At 40.2% G+C, this 19,463-nt stretch overlaps 1 protein-coding gene across 1 annotated transcript in view; it reads right to left on the minus strand.

The window, feature by feature from the left end:
- Positions 1–210: 210 nt before the first annotated feature.
- Positions 211–19,463, minus strand: part of BMY2 (beta-amylase 2) — a 37,306-nt gene continuing 18,053 nt past the window's right edge. Inside the window, exons 5-9 of the mRNA XM_089981578.1 lie at positions 12,252–12,446; positions 11,767–11,931; positions 2,326–2,586; positions 1,620–1,829; positions 211–1,086 (exon numbers count right to left, since the gene is read on the minus strand). Of these exons, the coding sequence (XP_089837704.1) occupies positions 817–1,086; positions 1,620–1,829; positions 2,326–2,586; positions 11,767–11,931; positions 12,252–12,446 (1,101 nt within the window). The 3' untranslated portion in view covers positions 211–816. The remainder of the gene's footprint in view (positions 1,087–1,619; positions 1,830–2,325; positions 2,587–11,766; positions 11,932–12,251; positions 12,447–19,463) is intronic.

The following is a 19,463-nucleotide window of genomic DNA, read 5'->3' on the forward strand; positions in this document are numbered from 1 at the left end:
TTGATGAAAACAACTTGCATCAATAAAATCTGAAGATAGGGATGACATAGGGGATGAGTGGAACAGATTTGATTGTATATAAAAAGTTGGTTTGAAAAACTTTTTATCGGTAAATCTATCTTGAAAAATGAATTTATTAAAGTGAGTTTGTCAAAAAAACGCCATCCAAACAGGCCCATAAAATTCAATTCAATTCAAAATATGCTACTGCAAATAAAATATATTCCAGACTTCACATTATCAGCATTCCCAAACTTCTTCATTTCCAACGAATCCAAGGGAGACGGTCTAGGTCATCTAATCAACTGTTAAGGAGCGTAATGGTAATTGGCTAACATTTGCATCGAAGCATGCCTGAAAGCCATTACATTGAAATAGTACTACAAAAGAGGAGCAATCAATCAGAAAGAAGATTGCAGGGATTAGAAGATATTACACCTAGAAGCTTATGCATAAGCATTCTGAAGGCTGCTATAACTGATGCATACGCAAGTTATTATAATTCACTGTAGATTCTTCCTCTACTGTTTCATCAATGATTGTAGGAATCGGGCTAAGATCAGGAATCCTTCCTTCATTGCAGACATGCATCAGAATAAGCTTCCACCAAATCGATATCTGCAACTTTATAAGAAATACATACGAATGAATGGAGCAAATCAGGAAGAGCAACCCAGCTGCATCTATCACCAGCAGCTACCACAAACTACCAAGTAGACCATCTCAAATCGAGTCCCTATTGGACTGCTGATTCTGATCAAAGTCTCACTGTAGTGATCGAGCACTACCATATTTGGTTGGCCGAATATCCAAAAACTAATTGGTGTTGAGAGCCACTGAACAATGTCGCATGGATAAGTTATTACCATGCATGCATTTCACAAATTGTTCGAACTCAGAAAAGTATGCTCTCTGTGACAATAACGAAGACATCCTTAGATATGTGAAAGATGAAAGATGGCGATGATCAGGATTATTCATATGCTTTGCCGTTTCTAGAATCCTAGCATAGCTGTCCCTATCAAAACATGGAAAAGCATTTTGTCCCGCCACAGCTACTCCATGATCCCAAGCTGAATTCAGAACCTGCAAGAATAAACCATCATATATCGTCCTTAAGAGAAACTACTTTGGCCTCTGTTGGACATTAAAAGAAAACGGACAATAGGGAGGGGGGGGGGCAGATAACAGAAAGAAAAAATAAGCAATGCAGATGATTTGGGCCTATAAAGTACATGCAAAAACCAGATGCAAGCCATTAAGCACAGTGATCCAAGTCAAATCGATGGTGAGCACAGGCTGCTTGTTGGATCCTATCAATCACAGACTAAATTGTCACCTAAAACTTAGTAGAATCTGAATGGCTTCATGAAACATCTGATTAAAAAAGTCAGAACAGCCCACAAGACTTGGAAATCAACCATTGCCCTATCCCCTCATCTTTTTTTGGGGTAGAAAGAGACTGTGATTGCATCACGTCATGGGCCCAAATAAAGGGGGCTTGTTTCTGGAGAAAAGACCCTCTTTCTGTGTGATGCAAATGCTCCCTAAAAGGCTTTTGGATTGTAATAATATAAGTATCCTTTTTGGCAATGAAGTCACTAGGAATGGCTTCTTACCTGCCATGCAAGGCTTTCTGAGTCTGCCATTGCTTCATCAATCTCCTGACAAGGATGCAAGCCAGAACAGACAAACTTGGCTGTCACAGAGTGCTTCTTGAGAATGTCAAATATAGGAGCATAGCCATCCCGATGAGAAGAGTTATAAAAACCGGCATTCAGCTCTGCTGCATGGCTAGCAGTCCTATACCACCAGTACACAGCTGGAATCTGCTCAAAAAACAAACACCATGTAAACAAGCTGGTCTGGAAATGTGAATAAAACAAGCTCCATGACAACTTGAAAAGTTGGAAATTCGGGCAACTACTCATTTAAGGAGGTTCATAGTAAAGGCACGCGGAGACACCTCTGGATTTAGTTAACCAGCTATACTAGGAAACATAGGACAGAAGAAACTCAACATCCAGAACAGGTATTCAATTCATTAACTCCAAAGCAAAATCTGGAAGAAGTCGTCAGCCTATAGCAAGTTAAAAATAAAGCTACCTAGGCCAAGTTGTCTTGGAAAACTAAAGATCACTTGGTTTATAGACTCAACCCTAGTTCCTTGAGTATCTCACTAAACTCCACCACTCGTTTAGTCAAGAGCCTAAATGAATCAATCCCTGCTCAGACATAGGGGAGCTGGCTTAGATGACCTGTGACAAAAATGTTGGATAATTATTTGAGCACTAACCATATATGATTCAAAAAGCTCAAACAAACCTTCACAATTATCTCTGTATCTTCAAACACCAAGTTAGCCAGAAAGAGTACATGATCAGCATGATCTACTAAACTTTGTGAGTACCAGTTGAGAAAAAAACGCCCATAATAGCCATCATAATCACCCCTATCACGAAAGAATCCGGTCTCATGAGGCTTCGAATTATATTGGCCAGCATTGTCAGGTCCTCTACCCCACATTGGATGCCCTTGCAAATTTGCAGCCTTCTGTAGACTCTGCTGCAAATACTTGTCATAACACTGAAAAAAAAAACACTTTCATTCACCAATCAATCTTCTAATGGAACCAAAAAAGACAAAATTGCAATATTTCGGAAAAAAGATAGTTTGTAGATGAAATCAGATTAGTATAGTTCCATAATGATGCATATAAGCAAAAGACTATGCCACAGAAGATGTACATTATGATGTGATTCTGGATGACACACAAAAATGATTCAAGAACACTAAATTAATTGCCAAAGATGCTTCTATGCATGTGTGCACAAGCATGTACACAAAGACATGAGAGAGATGGTTTTGAGAAATTGTCATAGTTGTCTGATCCTCAGTCTCTCGCCCTAACGAGCTCAAAGAATGCTTGCCTTATTAGAAAACTAACTCCTTGAACTAAAAAACATTGATCAAACCCATGTGATGTGATGACATCCAAAGTCAATGGCTATTTGGTCATTTAGATCTACTCACTCTGGTTCAGAGTTACCAGTGTAAGACTAGTGCATTTAAAAAAAAATTGGATTCTTTTTACGAAACGAGAACCCCCTTCCCAGCTCTTCCTTGAGCACCCTGAAGCCCCACCCTCTCGTTCTCTCTCTCTAATCGCATCGGCACACACCCCTCAGGTAGGCGCCTACTCTCTCTCTCTCTCTCTCTCTCTCTCTCTCTCTCTCATTGATCTACTTCACGGCAGCACCAGTCGGGTGCTCCACTGTCACCATCGCCCCTCTCACCTTCTTCTTTCGGTGACCTCGTTAGAACACCTCCACCACCATACCCAGCCATCATCACCCCCACCCACATCGTGCCTCACCACTGCCTGAGGCTTGCCGAAAAGCCCTGCTGCCTCCCTATACCGACGCCCTTTGGTGTTGCCAGACGCCTGTGACAGAGCCACTGACCTCCTCTCTATTCCAGTGAGCAAGCCCACCACCGTGGGCCCCCGTTTCTGTCGAACTGGATCAGCTCACCAGCCCAGTCGGAGGCCACCCTGCCTCTCCTCCTCGACGTCCCCTTCCTCTGCATCCGACCTCCCTCAAATCCTCTCGTATCTCCTCTTTTTAGTGAGAAAAAGCCCATTGGCGGCGGCACCAGCCGATGACACCACCGGTAACTACCTCCCTGCTGATACCCTCCATGCGAGCTGCACATATAACCACAACCATCACCACTGCAAGCCCTACCCTGCCACCTAACGCGCAGACCCTTCCCAACCGCCTCCCTTCGGTTCCTCTCTTGCACAAGAACCGAGCTTGGCTCAACTGTGGCATGCTCGGCTGTGGGCTGGCCACTGTGGTCTAGCCACGCTGGGTAGGCCCGACCGAGTTGAACTCGATCAATTTCGAGCCCAACTCGATCCCCGCCTTCGAACCGAGCCCAACCTGATTCTCTCAACAGGAGGACCAGACCTGGCTCGGCCTGATAGTCGAGCCCTCTGTTTCCCCCATCCCTTTTGCTGCACTCGTGCAGCAACAACTTCTAGAGTTCTAGTGTTGTTGTTGTCCCGAGTCTCGTATAGTCATGCCGAGCTCGGCTACCACCGAGTGTAGCCCGAGTCAGTCTTGTACCTCAAGCCGACTCATGTGCGCCGAGGTTGACTCGATTTCACCTTGTCAGCCAATCGGCATGCCTGCCCAGTCAGGTACCGCCAAGTTGAGATCAGCTAGCATCGAGCCCAGCTCGGTCCGGTCGGCTCAAGTTGGGTTCGGGTTTGACCCATGCAATGCAATCGTCGTCACAATAAGGTTTTAATATCATCTTTTATGCAATGCAATATAATCCTTTTAACGCTCCACACCGGCACAACAGATGCGACGCGTTTACCAAGGCACGAACCCTTGAAAACCTATACTCGGAATCGTCAACAAGTCAGACCATCTCCGAGGTAGGAAAAAGTTGCATAATGGAATACTTCTAACATATATATATATATATAGCTTTTAACTCAAGGACACAATTTTGTGTATTCTTGTCATTTTTTATTTCATTTACTTTGCCGGCGCACAAAAATGTGTACAGGCTACTGCTTACGCAATTTATTTAGTTGATGTACGGTTTCGTACATTGTGCATCACTTATGCAATTTATTTAGCCAATGTATGGTTTCGTACATCGTGCATCACATTTCGTACATCGCGCATCGTTTATGCAATTTATTTAGCTCGATGTGTGGTTTCGCACATCGAGCCTTGCTTTATGTCATTTACTTTGCCTTCACGCAGTAATGTGCGCAGGCTTATGCTTTAATAAATATGTGATGCAGAGCACGTCCCATACCAAACAACACACAGCCGTGTTTCGAGTTTGGGTCCGGACCCAAGACCCGAATCCAGCCAAAACCTTTTAAGTAACCCAACTTAGGGTTGCGTGCGGGAGATTGGAATGAACACAGCCTCTCTTTTCTTTTTGGGGTTCCCTGTAGCTTTTCTTTTTTTTTCAGCACAGCAGCCTTTGTCATTCCTTTTGGTTTTCTTTATTACTTTTCTGTCAGTCCATTATTGCTTTTGTCATTACTTCCTTTCTTTATTATTGTTTCTTTTTGTTTCTTTGTTGTTTCACGTCAGTGGTTTTGCAGCCTTTCTCCTCATTGTTTGTCTCAGCCTACAGCAGGCTATTGGCATTTTATTTATTCCAGCATTCTGTTTATTTCCTATTAGCTATTGTTTTCTTTATTATTATCACTATCAGTTTGCACGTCATCAGCCTGTTAATACGTTGTTGCTCGGATCCATTGATCCGAGCCTTTCCTCTTCTACATGCCATTGGATATCGAGTATTGCACAGTCGTGCGTTGAAAGGACCTTTCCAACGTCAACCTGTAGCGTGACAGCGTCGGTTCATTCGCTGATTAAGAAGCAATCACGTCGGCAACCTTTTCGTGAATACTTTCGGCCTCTTCTCACTGCATCAAAATGGTATCAGAGCCCAACCCCTCCTTCTTCGTCAACAGCATGACGCAAGAAGCGAGGAACGGTCCTACGAGCGGAAAGATGCGAGAGGAGATCATGAAGTGGATGCTCGACATGTTGACGAAAATGCAGGAAGATATGTTATGCCTAGAAAAGGAGGTAGCCGGTCTGTCGAAGCGCATGGATGGGGTCGAAGCACGATTGGGTGCGCTTGAATCCAAGGTGGATGCGCAAGCAGTGCCGTTGAATCAGTTAGGCGCGCGCACGATCCATCCTGTTGATACTATCGTCGTCAATCGAGCCCCGGTGACGCTCCAACAAACATCGCGATGTGAAGCTGTTGAAGAAACTTTGCACAGGGATGCAGGTTGTGACAGTTCTCCCCATCTGGTACCCCCCCTTAAACTGGAATCAGCAGCGACCTGCGTGAACCCTCTCATCGTGGAAGCAGTCCAGCCGGTGCATCGTCAGCCCGTCCGTGCCACCACCTCGCCCTCGGACCCTACAGTAGCTGATGTTAATGGAGATGGGAGGACAGACGTTGTGGTTCCAACAGTATCAGGGACCATCTTTGTTCTTAGTGGAAAAGATGGGTCTCAAGTTCGTCCGTTTCCTTATCGTACTTATGGCAGAGTTATGAATCAGGTTCTTTTACTTGATCTTAATGTTGCTGTTGGTGAAACCTCATACAACATGGTTCTAGTAGATAATGTTGATGGTGAAGATGACCTTGACCTTGTTGTTACAACCATGAACGGAATTTACATCAAGCCATCATCAAGAACTTTCTGGGATGAGGAAGGCAGCAACTTCTGGGTTGGGGTGGTCATTGGTACGTTTGCAGAGTCAGGAGCAGATCACAATTTTAAATGGAAGCGCCTATCTTCGATGTGTCTGAACTATATGCTTACTGTGGAGGAGATCAGTCGTCGGAGCCGACTTCTTCCCAACCCGGGGAGAATGATGCAGAGCACGTCCCATACCCACAACACACAGCCGTGTTTCGAGTTTGGGTCCGGACCCAAGACCCGAATCCAGCCAAAACCTTTTAAATAACCCAACTTAGGGTTGCGTGCGGGAGATTGGAATGAACGCAGCCTCTCTTTTCTTTTTGGGGTTCCCTGTAGCTTTTCTTTTTTTTTTAGCACAGCAGCCTTTGTCATTCCTTTTGGTTTTCTTTATTACTTTTCTGTCAGTCCATTATTGCTTTTGTCATTACTTCCTTTCTTTATTATTGTTTCTTTTTGTTTCTTTTTGTTTCTTTGTTGTTTCACGTCAGTGGTTTTGCAACCTTTCTCCTCATTGTTTGTCTCAGCCTACAGCAGGCTATTGGCATTTTATTTATTCCAGCATTCTGTTTATTTCCTATTAGCTATTGTTTTCTTTATTATTATCACTATCAGTTTGCACGTCATCAGCCTGTTAATATGTTGTTGCTCGGATCCATTGATCCGAGCCTTTCCTCTTCTACATGCCATTGGATATCGAGTATTGCACAGTCGTGCATTGAAAGGACCTTTCCAACGTCAACCTGTAGCGTGACAGCGTCGGTTCATTCGCTGATTAAGAAGCAATCACGTCGGCAACCTTTTCGTGAATACTTTCGGCCTCTTCTCACTGCATCAATATGTATTATATAAAGTGCGAAGTTTTGTGTACTCCTGGTAAGGATGCGCAAATTTGCATCTTTAAATAGATGCAAGCGTAATATAAAGTGGACAAACCTGCATGTATTTAAAAGGCGCAGATTTGCGCATCATCGCCAAGTCTTTGTTTTTAAAAAAAGGATTTCACATGCGAGATTTCAAGCTCGTATTATTCGTTGTCTCGAAAAGCAAAACAAGCAATTTGGTGTTTACGTTTTCGCAACTGAGTTTTTTCCTCAAACCTGCGTAATAGAAAAGCTTTGACTACGTAGCCCTAGGTGGTACGTACGTCGGGTTCTTCTCTTTGGTATCCGAAATGACTCGAATATTATTCGGTCTAAAGCACGGAACGTTGAAATTTCTAAATAAAAGTTGGGGTTTCTTTTTGAGAAACCGATATCCCTCTTATCGTAGCGATACTATCGAACATGCACGGCATATTAGTACTACGATGATTTGACGGGAGGTTTAAGGTAACCTCGTAGTGTGAAAATGCATGATATCCCTAAGGGTACGCACAGAAAAAACAAATAAAAGTTGTGATTTCTTTCCGAAAAACCAATATCCGTCTTATCGTAGCGGTACTATCAGACATGCACGACATGTTAACACTACGATGATTAAAGAAAAATCACATAAATGATGATGATCACGTTCATACGCAAGATGCTTGATTTGTTTTGAAAGACCAGAGCATATACAATGGGTCGTCAGTTAAAATAGAACCTAAAATACACATTCGTCTCGTTGGTTCCGTCAAGAGAGGATGGGATGTACAAAAACTCCGATGGACAGGTTGTTAACAACTACGCTCCTCGAGTAGCAATAACTCGGTGTCTCCGGTCATCGGAGTTAGGGGACTGGGCTACCAAAATTATTCTAGGTGGTATGTCTCAATGACTTCTGCAGAAATATGAATGCATCCCCTTGAACTAGTGACCTCTGGGGAATTCTCTCTCGGTCATTGGCCGTTCTCTTAAGAGCGGACTCAGCTAGTTGTCTTGGGTATTAAAATACATGAAATAACAAACCCCCAGACTGTCTCAGTTATTTCTCTATTTTTCCTTTGTATACCGTCAGGACAGGTAATTATCGAAACAAGATTATCATGCTTATTTTGCTTATTCTGAAATGCACATCACGAAAGAAACAATGTATATATTAGCCTTGTTTTGAATTTTGATATCTATGCACCTACCAAATTTTTATAAGTCTAACCTGTTTTATGGGGTACAGGTGATGATTAGGTTGGTACGACAGGCGATGACGTGATGATATCAAGATCTTACTTTTTCTCTAACATTTCGTTCTTGAGCACGTTTTGTAATTTTGTATATGGATTTTATTTTGAAATTCTTCTTTTGTATAAACTTTAATTATCAAAAACCTTTTTTTTAATCTATGTGGTTTCAATGCTTATACGAAGATATAAATCTATTGTGTAAAGGAAAGTTCGCCTGTAATGCGCCTAAGGTCTGTTGACTTGTTATTTCAAACACTATTTTTTCACTGAACTGTCATTTTAAACTCTAAAAAAAGATTGATTGCAAAGCATTTAAATTTCATCTAAAAGATTACAAGTTCGAGATTTTGTGGCGTTACAACCAGAATCTTCTTATTTTAGTTTTTATTTTCTTCTTGTTTGATTCCTATTCAGTTCTTATATTGTTTCTTTTTTTATTCCTGTTTCGCTTTCAAATTGATAATTTGCTTCACTTCCTATAAATTTTAAAATGCCTTGCTTCTCACCTCCACTTACTGTATCGTTTCCCGCTTCCGCTTCCTAGTCTGGCAACCTTGTTGTAGATTCAACCAGTAAAATCTACATTCTAACAATCTGAACAACCATTATTGGCTATAGCGCAGATGAAATACCTTGATATAATTTACCATCTCAACGTGTGCATGTATATAACATGAGATACTTCGATGTTATTTAGTATCTCAATATGTGTGTGTATACAGTGTACACACAGAAATTGATAATATCAGGCTCTCAAAAGATTAATAAGATGACTAATATGATTCTTACGGCAAAGGCATCAAGGTTATGTCACATGGATATGGATGCAGGAACGAGACACAAATGCGGATACGCTTTTCCGAGCCTACTTTTCCTTATGATAAATTTGATGATGAAGCAGAAAATTATTAAGATCATTACCTCATCATCATAAATATTGTGTAGGATATACTTTTTGTATGCAATTATGCAATGTTGGTTTTTTTATTAGTATAATTTACTTCTTTTTGGATTTACGTGTTTGATTGTTTTCATAATATATTTAGGTTGATTTAATTGTAATGTTGGTTTTTATTGATGAAGAATAGAATTATGGATGTTTAATTTGATTTATTGCATGCATGATGAATTAATGATTTATTTCATTAGTGTTACTGTTAACTGTTAAAAATTATATATATATATATATATATATACCCTCTCCCACAACCGCACCCAAGGTTTTTTAAAGTGCCGCATCGCCGCACCCGCACTCGCACCCGCATCTATGTGACATAGTCGGCTCGTTTATCTAAGTAGAGACTGGTCTTATGTTCAAGCTTGGCTCATTTATCTTCACAAACAAGCTCAAGACGAGCTTAAAAAAGCCAAGCCCGAGCCGAGCTCGAGCTAGTTCGGCTCGTTGTGCACCCCTACCTATTGCAATGCATTGAGTGGACGAATTTAAATGCAATTTCAGCAAAACTAAAGTAGTGGCATCATAAATTCTGTCTAGCAAGACCAAGCCGCGTGATCAATATAGATGGATAATGGAAAAATAACAAAGCTTAATGACATTTCTGGTTTTGTATTCTAATGAGTGATGACCTTAATAACACCAAAGAGAAAGAAGATGAAGGTAGGAATATTATGAAGGAGAACGCACTAAGCCCCAAATTCATTTCAATGGTGTGGGGGGCTAAAACACCATTCTTTATTATAAAGGGATGCCCTAATGGGCTGTATATGAATGTTGTTAATAATATAAAAAATCATGACAATACCATTGCATGGTGGCCATTAGAAAATACCCTGATATTGCATAAACAATGAAATAATACTAGACATGCAATGCCCCTGGTCACAGGTCAATAGTTCTTGAAATCAATAAATATTATATAAGTAAAAAATGACACATGCACGTTTGGTTGATATATTTTCAAGGGTGATAGGAAAGAAGTTGGATCTCTAATAGTCGAACTTATTTATGACAAGGAAGCAAATTTGGAGACACTTGGCAAAATGGTCAAGATAAGTATTTCATTTGGTGCCTATGTACAACCCATTGCCTAGATTTTATGCTCAAAGACCCTAATATATCAATGAGAGAATCGGCCAAATGGGTGTGGGTTGACCTTTGCTGAAGCACATCCTCTGTCTTTATTCCTCTCTCTACTTCATTTCCTTATCAATAATTCACAAAGTAGTTGCAGATAATAAAATGATCAGAACTTCAAGGATGCACACAAGTAGGGTCGCAAAAAATCTAAATGAGATCAGTTCTCTTGCTCAAGCATTGGCTGTACATGAGCTTGAGATCAATTGCTCGCGCTTGGCTAGACAAAGCTTCAGCCAAGCATCTTCTAACTTGTTTAAATAAAAAGTACTAGATTAAAGAGAACAGGAAAAATGGAACCACTGACATCTTCTATTCAAGCCATGCACTATAATGAAGCAGTCATGCATTCATCTGTGTATGTGTGTGTGTGTGTGTGTGTGTGTGTGAGAGAGAGAGAGAGACTTCTTGAGTTTGCTCTCTGCTCATTAAAAATGATGAACCTAGCAAATAGGCTAGCATTCAGTAGCCTAAATTACGATCCCTAATGAGATCATAAACAGTTTGGTTTGTTTAGTAGCCCTATACACAAGGTCAGTCCAAACACCTGAACAAAACCCTCCTTAACCAAACAGCCACCTGAAAATTTTACTCTTGATTATTCTAACATCAGGAACAGTTTTTGAATTTCAGGCTTAATACAGTCCGAAATTCCAGCATAACAAATCCAAGTGACTTAGCAACAAGAATTAGCACTTAAGCAGATGCCTTGTTTCATGAACTAGATCCAAAATCCCGTCAATGTTCATAAAAATGTTGGAAGTCGAGCCAGTGATGTCTATATAAAAGAAAAGGCAATGGAATATATCTCCTCTCCTCTCATCATCCATGCCCTTGCTCACTATGGAGCAGAAGAAACATGTCAGAGGGGTAGCCATTCTCATTAACTTGAATAACTAACTAAAATCTATAAGTAAAGAAAATAAATCTAAAATGCCTATAAAAACATAGACAAAAACTGCCTATACAACACAGAGGTCTCTCTCTCTCTCTCTCTCTCTCTCTCTCTCTCTCTCTCTCTCTCTATATATATATATATATATATATATATATATATATATATATATATATATATATATATATATATATATATATATATATATAAACTCACATAAATGATCATTGGTTACTATTAAATGCACCCGGTGTCATGAAACCCTTTTTGTTAGTGAACAAGTCAGAGGAAAATATGGTTGCTAGTTAGAGCCCATTCTTGGGCTACATGATCATTTCATGGCATGTATTCCATTCAAACTTGCAGCAGAAGGATAACGTAGAGATATACAAAGAACTAGCCATAAAAACTGATACCTGAAACTCACCAATACCAGGATATTTCCACCCCATCTTTTCAGGAAATGAAGGATACTGCAGCCCCCCAGAAGGACCCAACCCAATTTCAACAGCAGAAATGAAGCCCTCAACAAACAAATCATCAAACTCCACTCGGAAGCTCCTCATGAAGTCAAAATAAACCTACAAGAATTTAGTGAAAAAATCAAAATGCTAATGCAAATTTGAGAGACATGAAAGGTTAACAGCTTTAAGATGAGAAGATGCCTTAATAAAGGAAATAAGGCATCTGCGTTTAGTACTTGCATTGCTAATAAGGTTTAATATAGTCAATGACAAAAGTGACGCAACCACTACGATACAGCTGCAACAAAAACAGCATGCACAAATAAGGCAGCAAAACCCCCCACAGAATCAAAAGAATTATGTACCCAACCATGAAATGAAATGCCAATGACAGTGAACATAAAGTGTACATCATCAGAAATAGTCAGCATTAATACCTCGACTGCAGTTCTTCCTTTCAAAACCCGTTCTTTGTCAACACCCCAGGAGAGACATTCAGAGTTTCGCCTACCTTCATGATCCATGAAAAAAATGTCCTGGTTATCTTTTCCAATCTCTAGAATCCACCTTGGAAGTGTAATTAACATTTCACCAACTCCATTTCCTCCATATTCATAAAATGCCATTACAACCTTGCAAAAAAAAACACAACTTTGAACTTAACAAAATTGTACTTTAATTGAAGATAAAACAACTACACCTTGCATACAGAACTTAATGAAACATTCAAAATCAACATGTATGGAATACAGCATGCTAATATAACATTTTTGCAAGATGTTGGAAGAACATATGATGGAAACTCAACAGGTGGAAAAGAATCTTCAGGAATAGTTTCTCAGCAAGCCAAGAAAGTATTGCTTTTTTGGGGCTGCTGGACTTTATGGAAAATCAAGTCCTCAATGGTGTGCTGCAACATGCATGAAGTCCAATATCATTGAAAGAATTGATGCAAGACTACGAGTATGGCTTGAGAAAAGTGCCCTGAAATGGTGTGCTATGACATGCACAAAGCCCTGTGCCTTTTTGAGAACTAGTGCAAGTATAGTTTGAAAAACTGCCACTTGATCTTCATATATTGCATCATGTATTGGTCACTGAACTTAAAGATGAACTCAATAGTCAGGAATTTTATTTCCTCTGGGTAAAGACCAAAGAACTGTTCTTTTTTCCCCCCATTTCAACAAGATCAATGATTGAAAGCTAATGCCAATCAGGCTTCAATAGTTCATTTTCTGGACAAGGTATACCTAAATTATGCATCATTAAGTTTAGTATCAGTTTAGGATGGACAAATTAACAATACCCAGATCGAGATGTTCCACAACTCTAGGGAACAAAAAACACATACTCTCACAAAGGTATTGTAAAGCTGTAAAAAGGAAATATAGAAAAAGCATAAATATGCTCACCATATATGAATATTCAACACAAATGTCGATCTTAAAATGCTTCATTCCTAAGTTGACATATGCATTCACTAAAACAAAGAAAAAAACATGGGTGAACAATGCTGATCTCGATCCAGTTTTGATAAGAAAATCAAGCCAAAGCCATACAAGTACCAAATATTTTGGGTGGTCCTTTTGATCCAATGAGTTTATGTTGCAGAATTCTAGGATCAACCATTATATAACCTTGTATGTGAGCACCTTAATTTCAGCCATCTCCCAAAGACACTAAACTTTGCATGAAAAACACGATCACCTTGATAGAAGGTGTTCGAAACTTCAAAGTCTTCATCACTATTACATTTACAAATTTCTAGTTCCTTCATGGATTACCAAATTTCAATCTTATCTACAAGTCAATCTATCTGCATCCATCATTTCAATTCTAAAAGTGAAACCAGAACAAGGGACATCTGGAGAGAAGTGAAGTGATCATCATGGAGAGTCCTTGGTGCCATACCACGAAATAAAAATTAATTCTTGGGTGTCTCTTACATTGAGATAAGGAATTACACGAATTCACTTGGATGTTTAACCATGTAAGCTCATAATAAAGCAAGAAATGGATGTCTGAAAGGTCATAGTTGTCAATAAAGTCGTTAAAAGGCCTCTTGCATGACCATGTTCAAATGCCTATTCATCTCAAGGTAGATACAATGACTTAAATCTCAGCCCATACATAGACCGAGACCAAATAACTCAGGACACATCCAGTCCAAACCAAAACTGCCCTTTCCTACTGTTGAGAAGCAGTCACCGTATATAGAGTATATCTCGTATATTTTATTGTAGCAAAGGGTATTATTGTAAATAATACGTTCCTGTCTAATCTCTCTATTTAAGTGAGATTAGACCTAATGAGGAGTAACGATTCTCTCTCTCTCTCTCTCTCTCTCTCTCTCTCTCTCTCTCTCTCTCTCTCTCTCTCTCTCTCTCTCTCTTTTGTTTTACTTGAAACCCTAGCCGACTTCAACATGGTATCAGAGCAGGAAGCAGCTCTGGGCGTCTGATCTGATCGACCCATCTTCCTCCCCCAGCAGAAACGCAGATCGGGTTGCTCACAGCGTCTACAATGACTGGTGTGCGTGTGGGAGCAGAGATCGCTGTGCGTGTAGGAGCAAGGAGACTCCTGTTTTCCAATCTGACGTCAGACCCAAACTGCAGTCTGGATCACGTCCTCCTCGTGGTGACCAGACTGTTTTGGATCTGACTTCAAATCGTGTCGATGGTGGTAGTGTGGACGTTGAAGAGGCTTGCAGCTTCCGTCATGATGCAGTCGAGTCCCGATCTTGGTAGCTTCCAAGGTTGCAGCCGTGGATTAGATCTGATCTGTATAATTTAGATATGAAATTGGATGTGTGGTCGTGGTATGCAGTTTGTCGCAGACCTGTTCTTTGGTACGGTGGATGGTTTAGGTAAGGTCCAATTCAAGTTAGATATGCAAGTTTCGGATCTGAACAACGTGTTATAGTTGTTGGTTGTGTATATCAAATTTTATCAATGTGATTAAAATTTGGTCAGATTCATAGTCGGTTTCATAGTTGGTAGTTGGTGTGCACATCAGATCCGAGTTTTCAGCAGATTGTGTTTGTGTGTGGTTGTACCTGCATTTTGAAACATACCCATAATCTAATCCCATGGCTGAAACGCAAAAGTCAGACCTAAAGACCGAAAGAGTGGCTGATTATAAAGCCTTTGCAAATCCCTTTTCATATGGATCATCTGTAAAGCTGGATGAGACTAATTATGCTAGATGGTCTCGTACGTTCATAATGTCAGTTTCAGGGCATCACAAAAAACATATTTTGTTGAAAAATGAGCCTAAAGACAAAACTGAAAAGTATGCTACATGGGAAGAGGACAATGATATCGTCAGGTCCTGGATTATGAATAGTGTGCAACCTCACATAGCCGACGGGCTTATTTATTACACCACTACAAAACAAATGTGGGATAATTTGTGGGATACTTACTCACAAGAAACTAATGTAAGTCGTATTTTTCAAGTGAAGCAAGAGATCTATCAATTGCAGCAAGGAGAGCAAACTCTAGCCCAGTACTATGCCTCTATGAAAGCAGCTTTTGAGAGACTACATGCACATAGACCATTGTGCTGTGACAAACATAAACTATACCAGGAGCACACCATGGTCGCGCAGTTCCTAATCGGCTTGTCAGCCGAATTCTCAGTTGCCAAAGTTCAGATGTTGACAGGTTCAGATGTTTCCACTCTTGCTGAGGCATATAATCGGCCGAGCAAGCTTGCCATGTCCCTTCCTTCATCCCAATCAGAATCGCAAACCTCTGCTCCGTTTGTTTCCTATGGCCGAGGCCGAGGTTTTATTCCTAATACATGAGGTCGCGGTCGTGGTCGTGGTCGAGACACAGGAGTAAGAGGCAAGCTCCAGTGTACCTACTGCGGAAGATTTGGGCATTTAGAAGATAGATGCTTTGACAAGAATGGACGACCTCCTGCACCTTCAGCTAAAGTTGTTCTTACGGCACAAGTTGCCAAACCTGAGTCCCCCGTTGTTCTTCCTAGTGATTCAGTTATACTTACTCGTGATGAGCATGATGATTTGTTGGCCCATCGTCCGTCTAGTTCCCCCGTGGCTGATGTTGCATGTTTTGCAGGTGATGGATTATCTTGCCAAGGTAGTAGGTGGATTATTGATTAAGGGGCATCTAGACATTTATGTGAAAATTCATGTGATTTTTCAAATTTGAATAATGTTGCTAACCATAAAAAGGTAGTTCTTGCCGATGGAAGTTCCTCTCCTATTGTTGGCCAGGAAAATATTTTTATCTCCCCTACTCTTCAGTTATCAAATGTTCTACATGCCCCTTCATTCCCTCAAAATTTGTTATTTGTTAGTCGTGTTGCCAAATAATTGAATTGTAGAGCAAGGTTTTAAAACCCGTGACTCGGAACTCGACTCGTTCTTTATTGACTCGTGACTCGGCGGGTCAACTCGGTGACTCGGACCGGGTTTTGTTAACTTTTGATTTTAAAAGAAAAAAAATATATAATTTGTCTGAAACCATGTTTTTGAGTAAACATAGTCTCCAAATGTCTGTAAGAATATAAAAACAACTGCAAAGAGCTATAGAGGTTTGCTTGAATAATTGAATTTGATATCTATACAAGCACTTTGACTAATTCATGACTTGAATTAGAGGATTTGGTCACCATGAGTTCAGTCTGCTACTACCTAAGGTTCCTAAAATGGCCAATCATCTATGTCACAGGGATTCGGCTAGCAGGGTGCCGCACCCGCGTCGACGCGACTCGATGCGGGAGCGGGTGCGGGTGCGGCACCGGGTGCGGTCAACCCGATCCTGGGTGCGTTGACCGCACCCAGGATCATTTTGGTCCATTTTTTTTGGATTTTTTTTTTAAAAAATTGCCCTATGAAATGGGCTGCGAAATTTAAAAAAAAAAAATCTACTGACAGCTGCTGCTGCTCCTGCCTTTTCAAAATCCTTCTTTTTCGTAAAAGATTTTCTCTCCATAATAAATGATAATGATGGTGGTAGCCTTGCTCTCTCTCCATAATAAATGATAATGATGGTGGTAGCCTTGCTAATCCTTCTTTTTTGTAAAGGATTTTCTCTCCATAATAAATGATAATATGATGGTGGTAGCCTTGCTGGCTATTAGCATTCACTGTTCTCCTGACGAACTCTTCTCCTGACGAGATAGAAGCTAGAGTAACCAAGATCTGCTCTTAAGCATGAACTTGTTACAGATCGACATGGCCCATGAAGACTAATAAACTTGTGAAATAAAATCTCACAAACCAGCATCCAATGCTAGGGCTGCAAATGGATTGGATTTGTTTAGATCTCTGATCCAAATCTGACATATTATTCTTAGACATGGATTTCAAATAACGTCATATTGGGGTTGTACTCAGATCTACATGACCTGGTGCGCTATCGTGCTGCTGTATATAAAATGAAATTTGAAAAAACCCGCGTCGGGGGAACCCCCAGACCCCTTTATATATATATATATATATATATATATATATATATATATATATATATATATATATATATATATAATTTTTTATTTTACATTTTTGCCCCTACCGCACCCCCGCACCTGGGTTTTTTGGAAGTGCCGAATCCCCGCACCCGCACCCATGTGACATAGCCAATCATATATGCTAGCTTGTTTTAAAAGTTTTAATTCCCTCTCTAACAAATCCATAAATGTAAAACAGGGATATATGTGCATATTGAAAGTTTACAGAATGCCCAATATCAACATAAATAAGCAATTTTCTCATGTATAAAACTATGCAGGAAATATATTAATGACACAACTATAAAAAGACTACTAATATTTGAATATGTACAATGCTTGTTCACATAACAAATGGATGATGAAACCTAAATGTGACTTCCCATAGGCACAGTTGACCCGCCATATATAGTGAGAATCATTTCTTTAAAATATTTTGCTAGAATAAGTTGATAACACGGGATGAACAGTAGTTCGAACAACATGGCGATTTTATTCTATGGATTTAAATGCTTTTTTATCTTTAAATGATTTTTATTTTCTTTTTTATACAAAATTTGGGGGTAACCCTTGTTAAAATATATGTACTTATATATTTCGAAACTGTAATTTGAAACTCAAAAAACAAATTTCAAACATCCCAAAACTCGCCCGAGTCAGGCCGAGTCAAGCCGATTCAGGCCGAGTCAAGCCCGAGTTTTGGCAAACCGAGTTTGCCTTGCCGGGTTGACTCGCTGGAGGGGCGAGCCGAGCCGAGTCAGCCGAGTCAACAAGTTGACTCGGTGAGTTTTAAAACACTGTTGTAGAGTAATATTTGATCCTGCCTGTTGCACTTTTCAGAACTTGCTGACGGGGAAGAAGATTGGTGGAGGCTATGAGGAATGTGGAGTTTATTATCTACACCAACCAGTTGGATCTGTTCATTCGGCAGTTGAGTCCTCTTTTAGTCCGTTGTTTTGGCATCATCGTCTTGGTCATCTCCCATTGCTTAAATTGCGTACAGTTATTCCTCATATCTCGCCGTCCACTACTCTGCTGTGTGAAGCATGTCAGCTTGGGAAGAATCACAGGAGTTCATTTCCGTCTAGTCAGAGCCGAGTCAAAATTTGTTTGATCTTCTTCATGTTGATGTTTGGGGTCCAAGTAGAATTCCTAATCGTTCTAAGTGTCGCTATTATTTAGTCATTGTAGATGATTTATTCATATTATCTTGGGTATTCTTGTTAAAAGATAGGGTTGAACCCCCATTATTCTCAAATCCTTGATTATTGAAATAAAAACTCAGTTTAATTTATGCGTCAAAAGTTGTTCGCACAGACAATGCTCTTGAATTCAAATCCTCTGAATTATTACAATTTTACAAAAATCTTGGAATCCAACCTCAAACTTCTTGTCCTCATACCTCGCAACAGAATGGAGTAGCGCAGGCATAGACAAATTCTAAATGTTGCCCGTTACTGGGGAGATGCGGTTCTAGCTGCGGGATACCTAATAAACTGTATGCCTTCAACTTCTGTAGGGGATCGTATTCCCATTCAAATTCTCAGTCCTGAAGCTCATCTTTTTCCTATCTCTGCAAAGGTATTTGGCTGCGTGTGCTTTGTTCATAAACTTGGTCCCAACCGAGATAAATTGTCACCTCAATCTATAAAATGTGTTTTTGTTGGGTATCCCAAGCACCAAAAAGGATATCGTTGTTATGATCCCATATCCCAGAGAGAGCATGTCAGTGCGAATATTTCCTTTTTTGAGTCTATCCCATATTTTTCTAGTACTTCTCCAAGATTACATGCTAGTCAAGGTGATTCCTTTCATCTTCCTGTTCCTCCTTTTCTATTAGAGTTTGTTTGTCTTGAGCCTCTTATTTCATGTCGGACTATGTCTCGTTACAAAAATCCTCCTGTGGTGTACACATCAAACTCCACCCAACTCTATGCCTTTGCCATCAGCTTCTCTAGAGGTGAGTGTTCTTGACCCTACTGAAGAGCCTATTGTTGATGGTGATTTACCTATTGCTCTTCGGAAAGGAAAAAGGCAGTGTACGCTTCACCCTATTTCTCAGTTTGTTTCCGAGGCAAGACTTGGTGTTAATATGAAGAATTTTGTATTAGCATTATCTGTTGCATTTGTTCCTCTCAATCATCATCAAGCTCTTCTAGACCCCAAAT

The sequence above is a fragment of the Nuphar pumila genome, chromosome 11, assembly GCF_984573655.1.
Source record: "Nuphar pumila chromosome 11, dmNupPumi1.hap1.1, whole genome shotgun sequence".
In the NCBI taxonomy this organism is placed as follows: domain Eukaryota; kingdom Viridiplantae; phylum Streptophyta; class Magnoliopsida; order Nymphaeales; family Nymphaeaceae; genus Nuphar; species Nuphar pumila.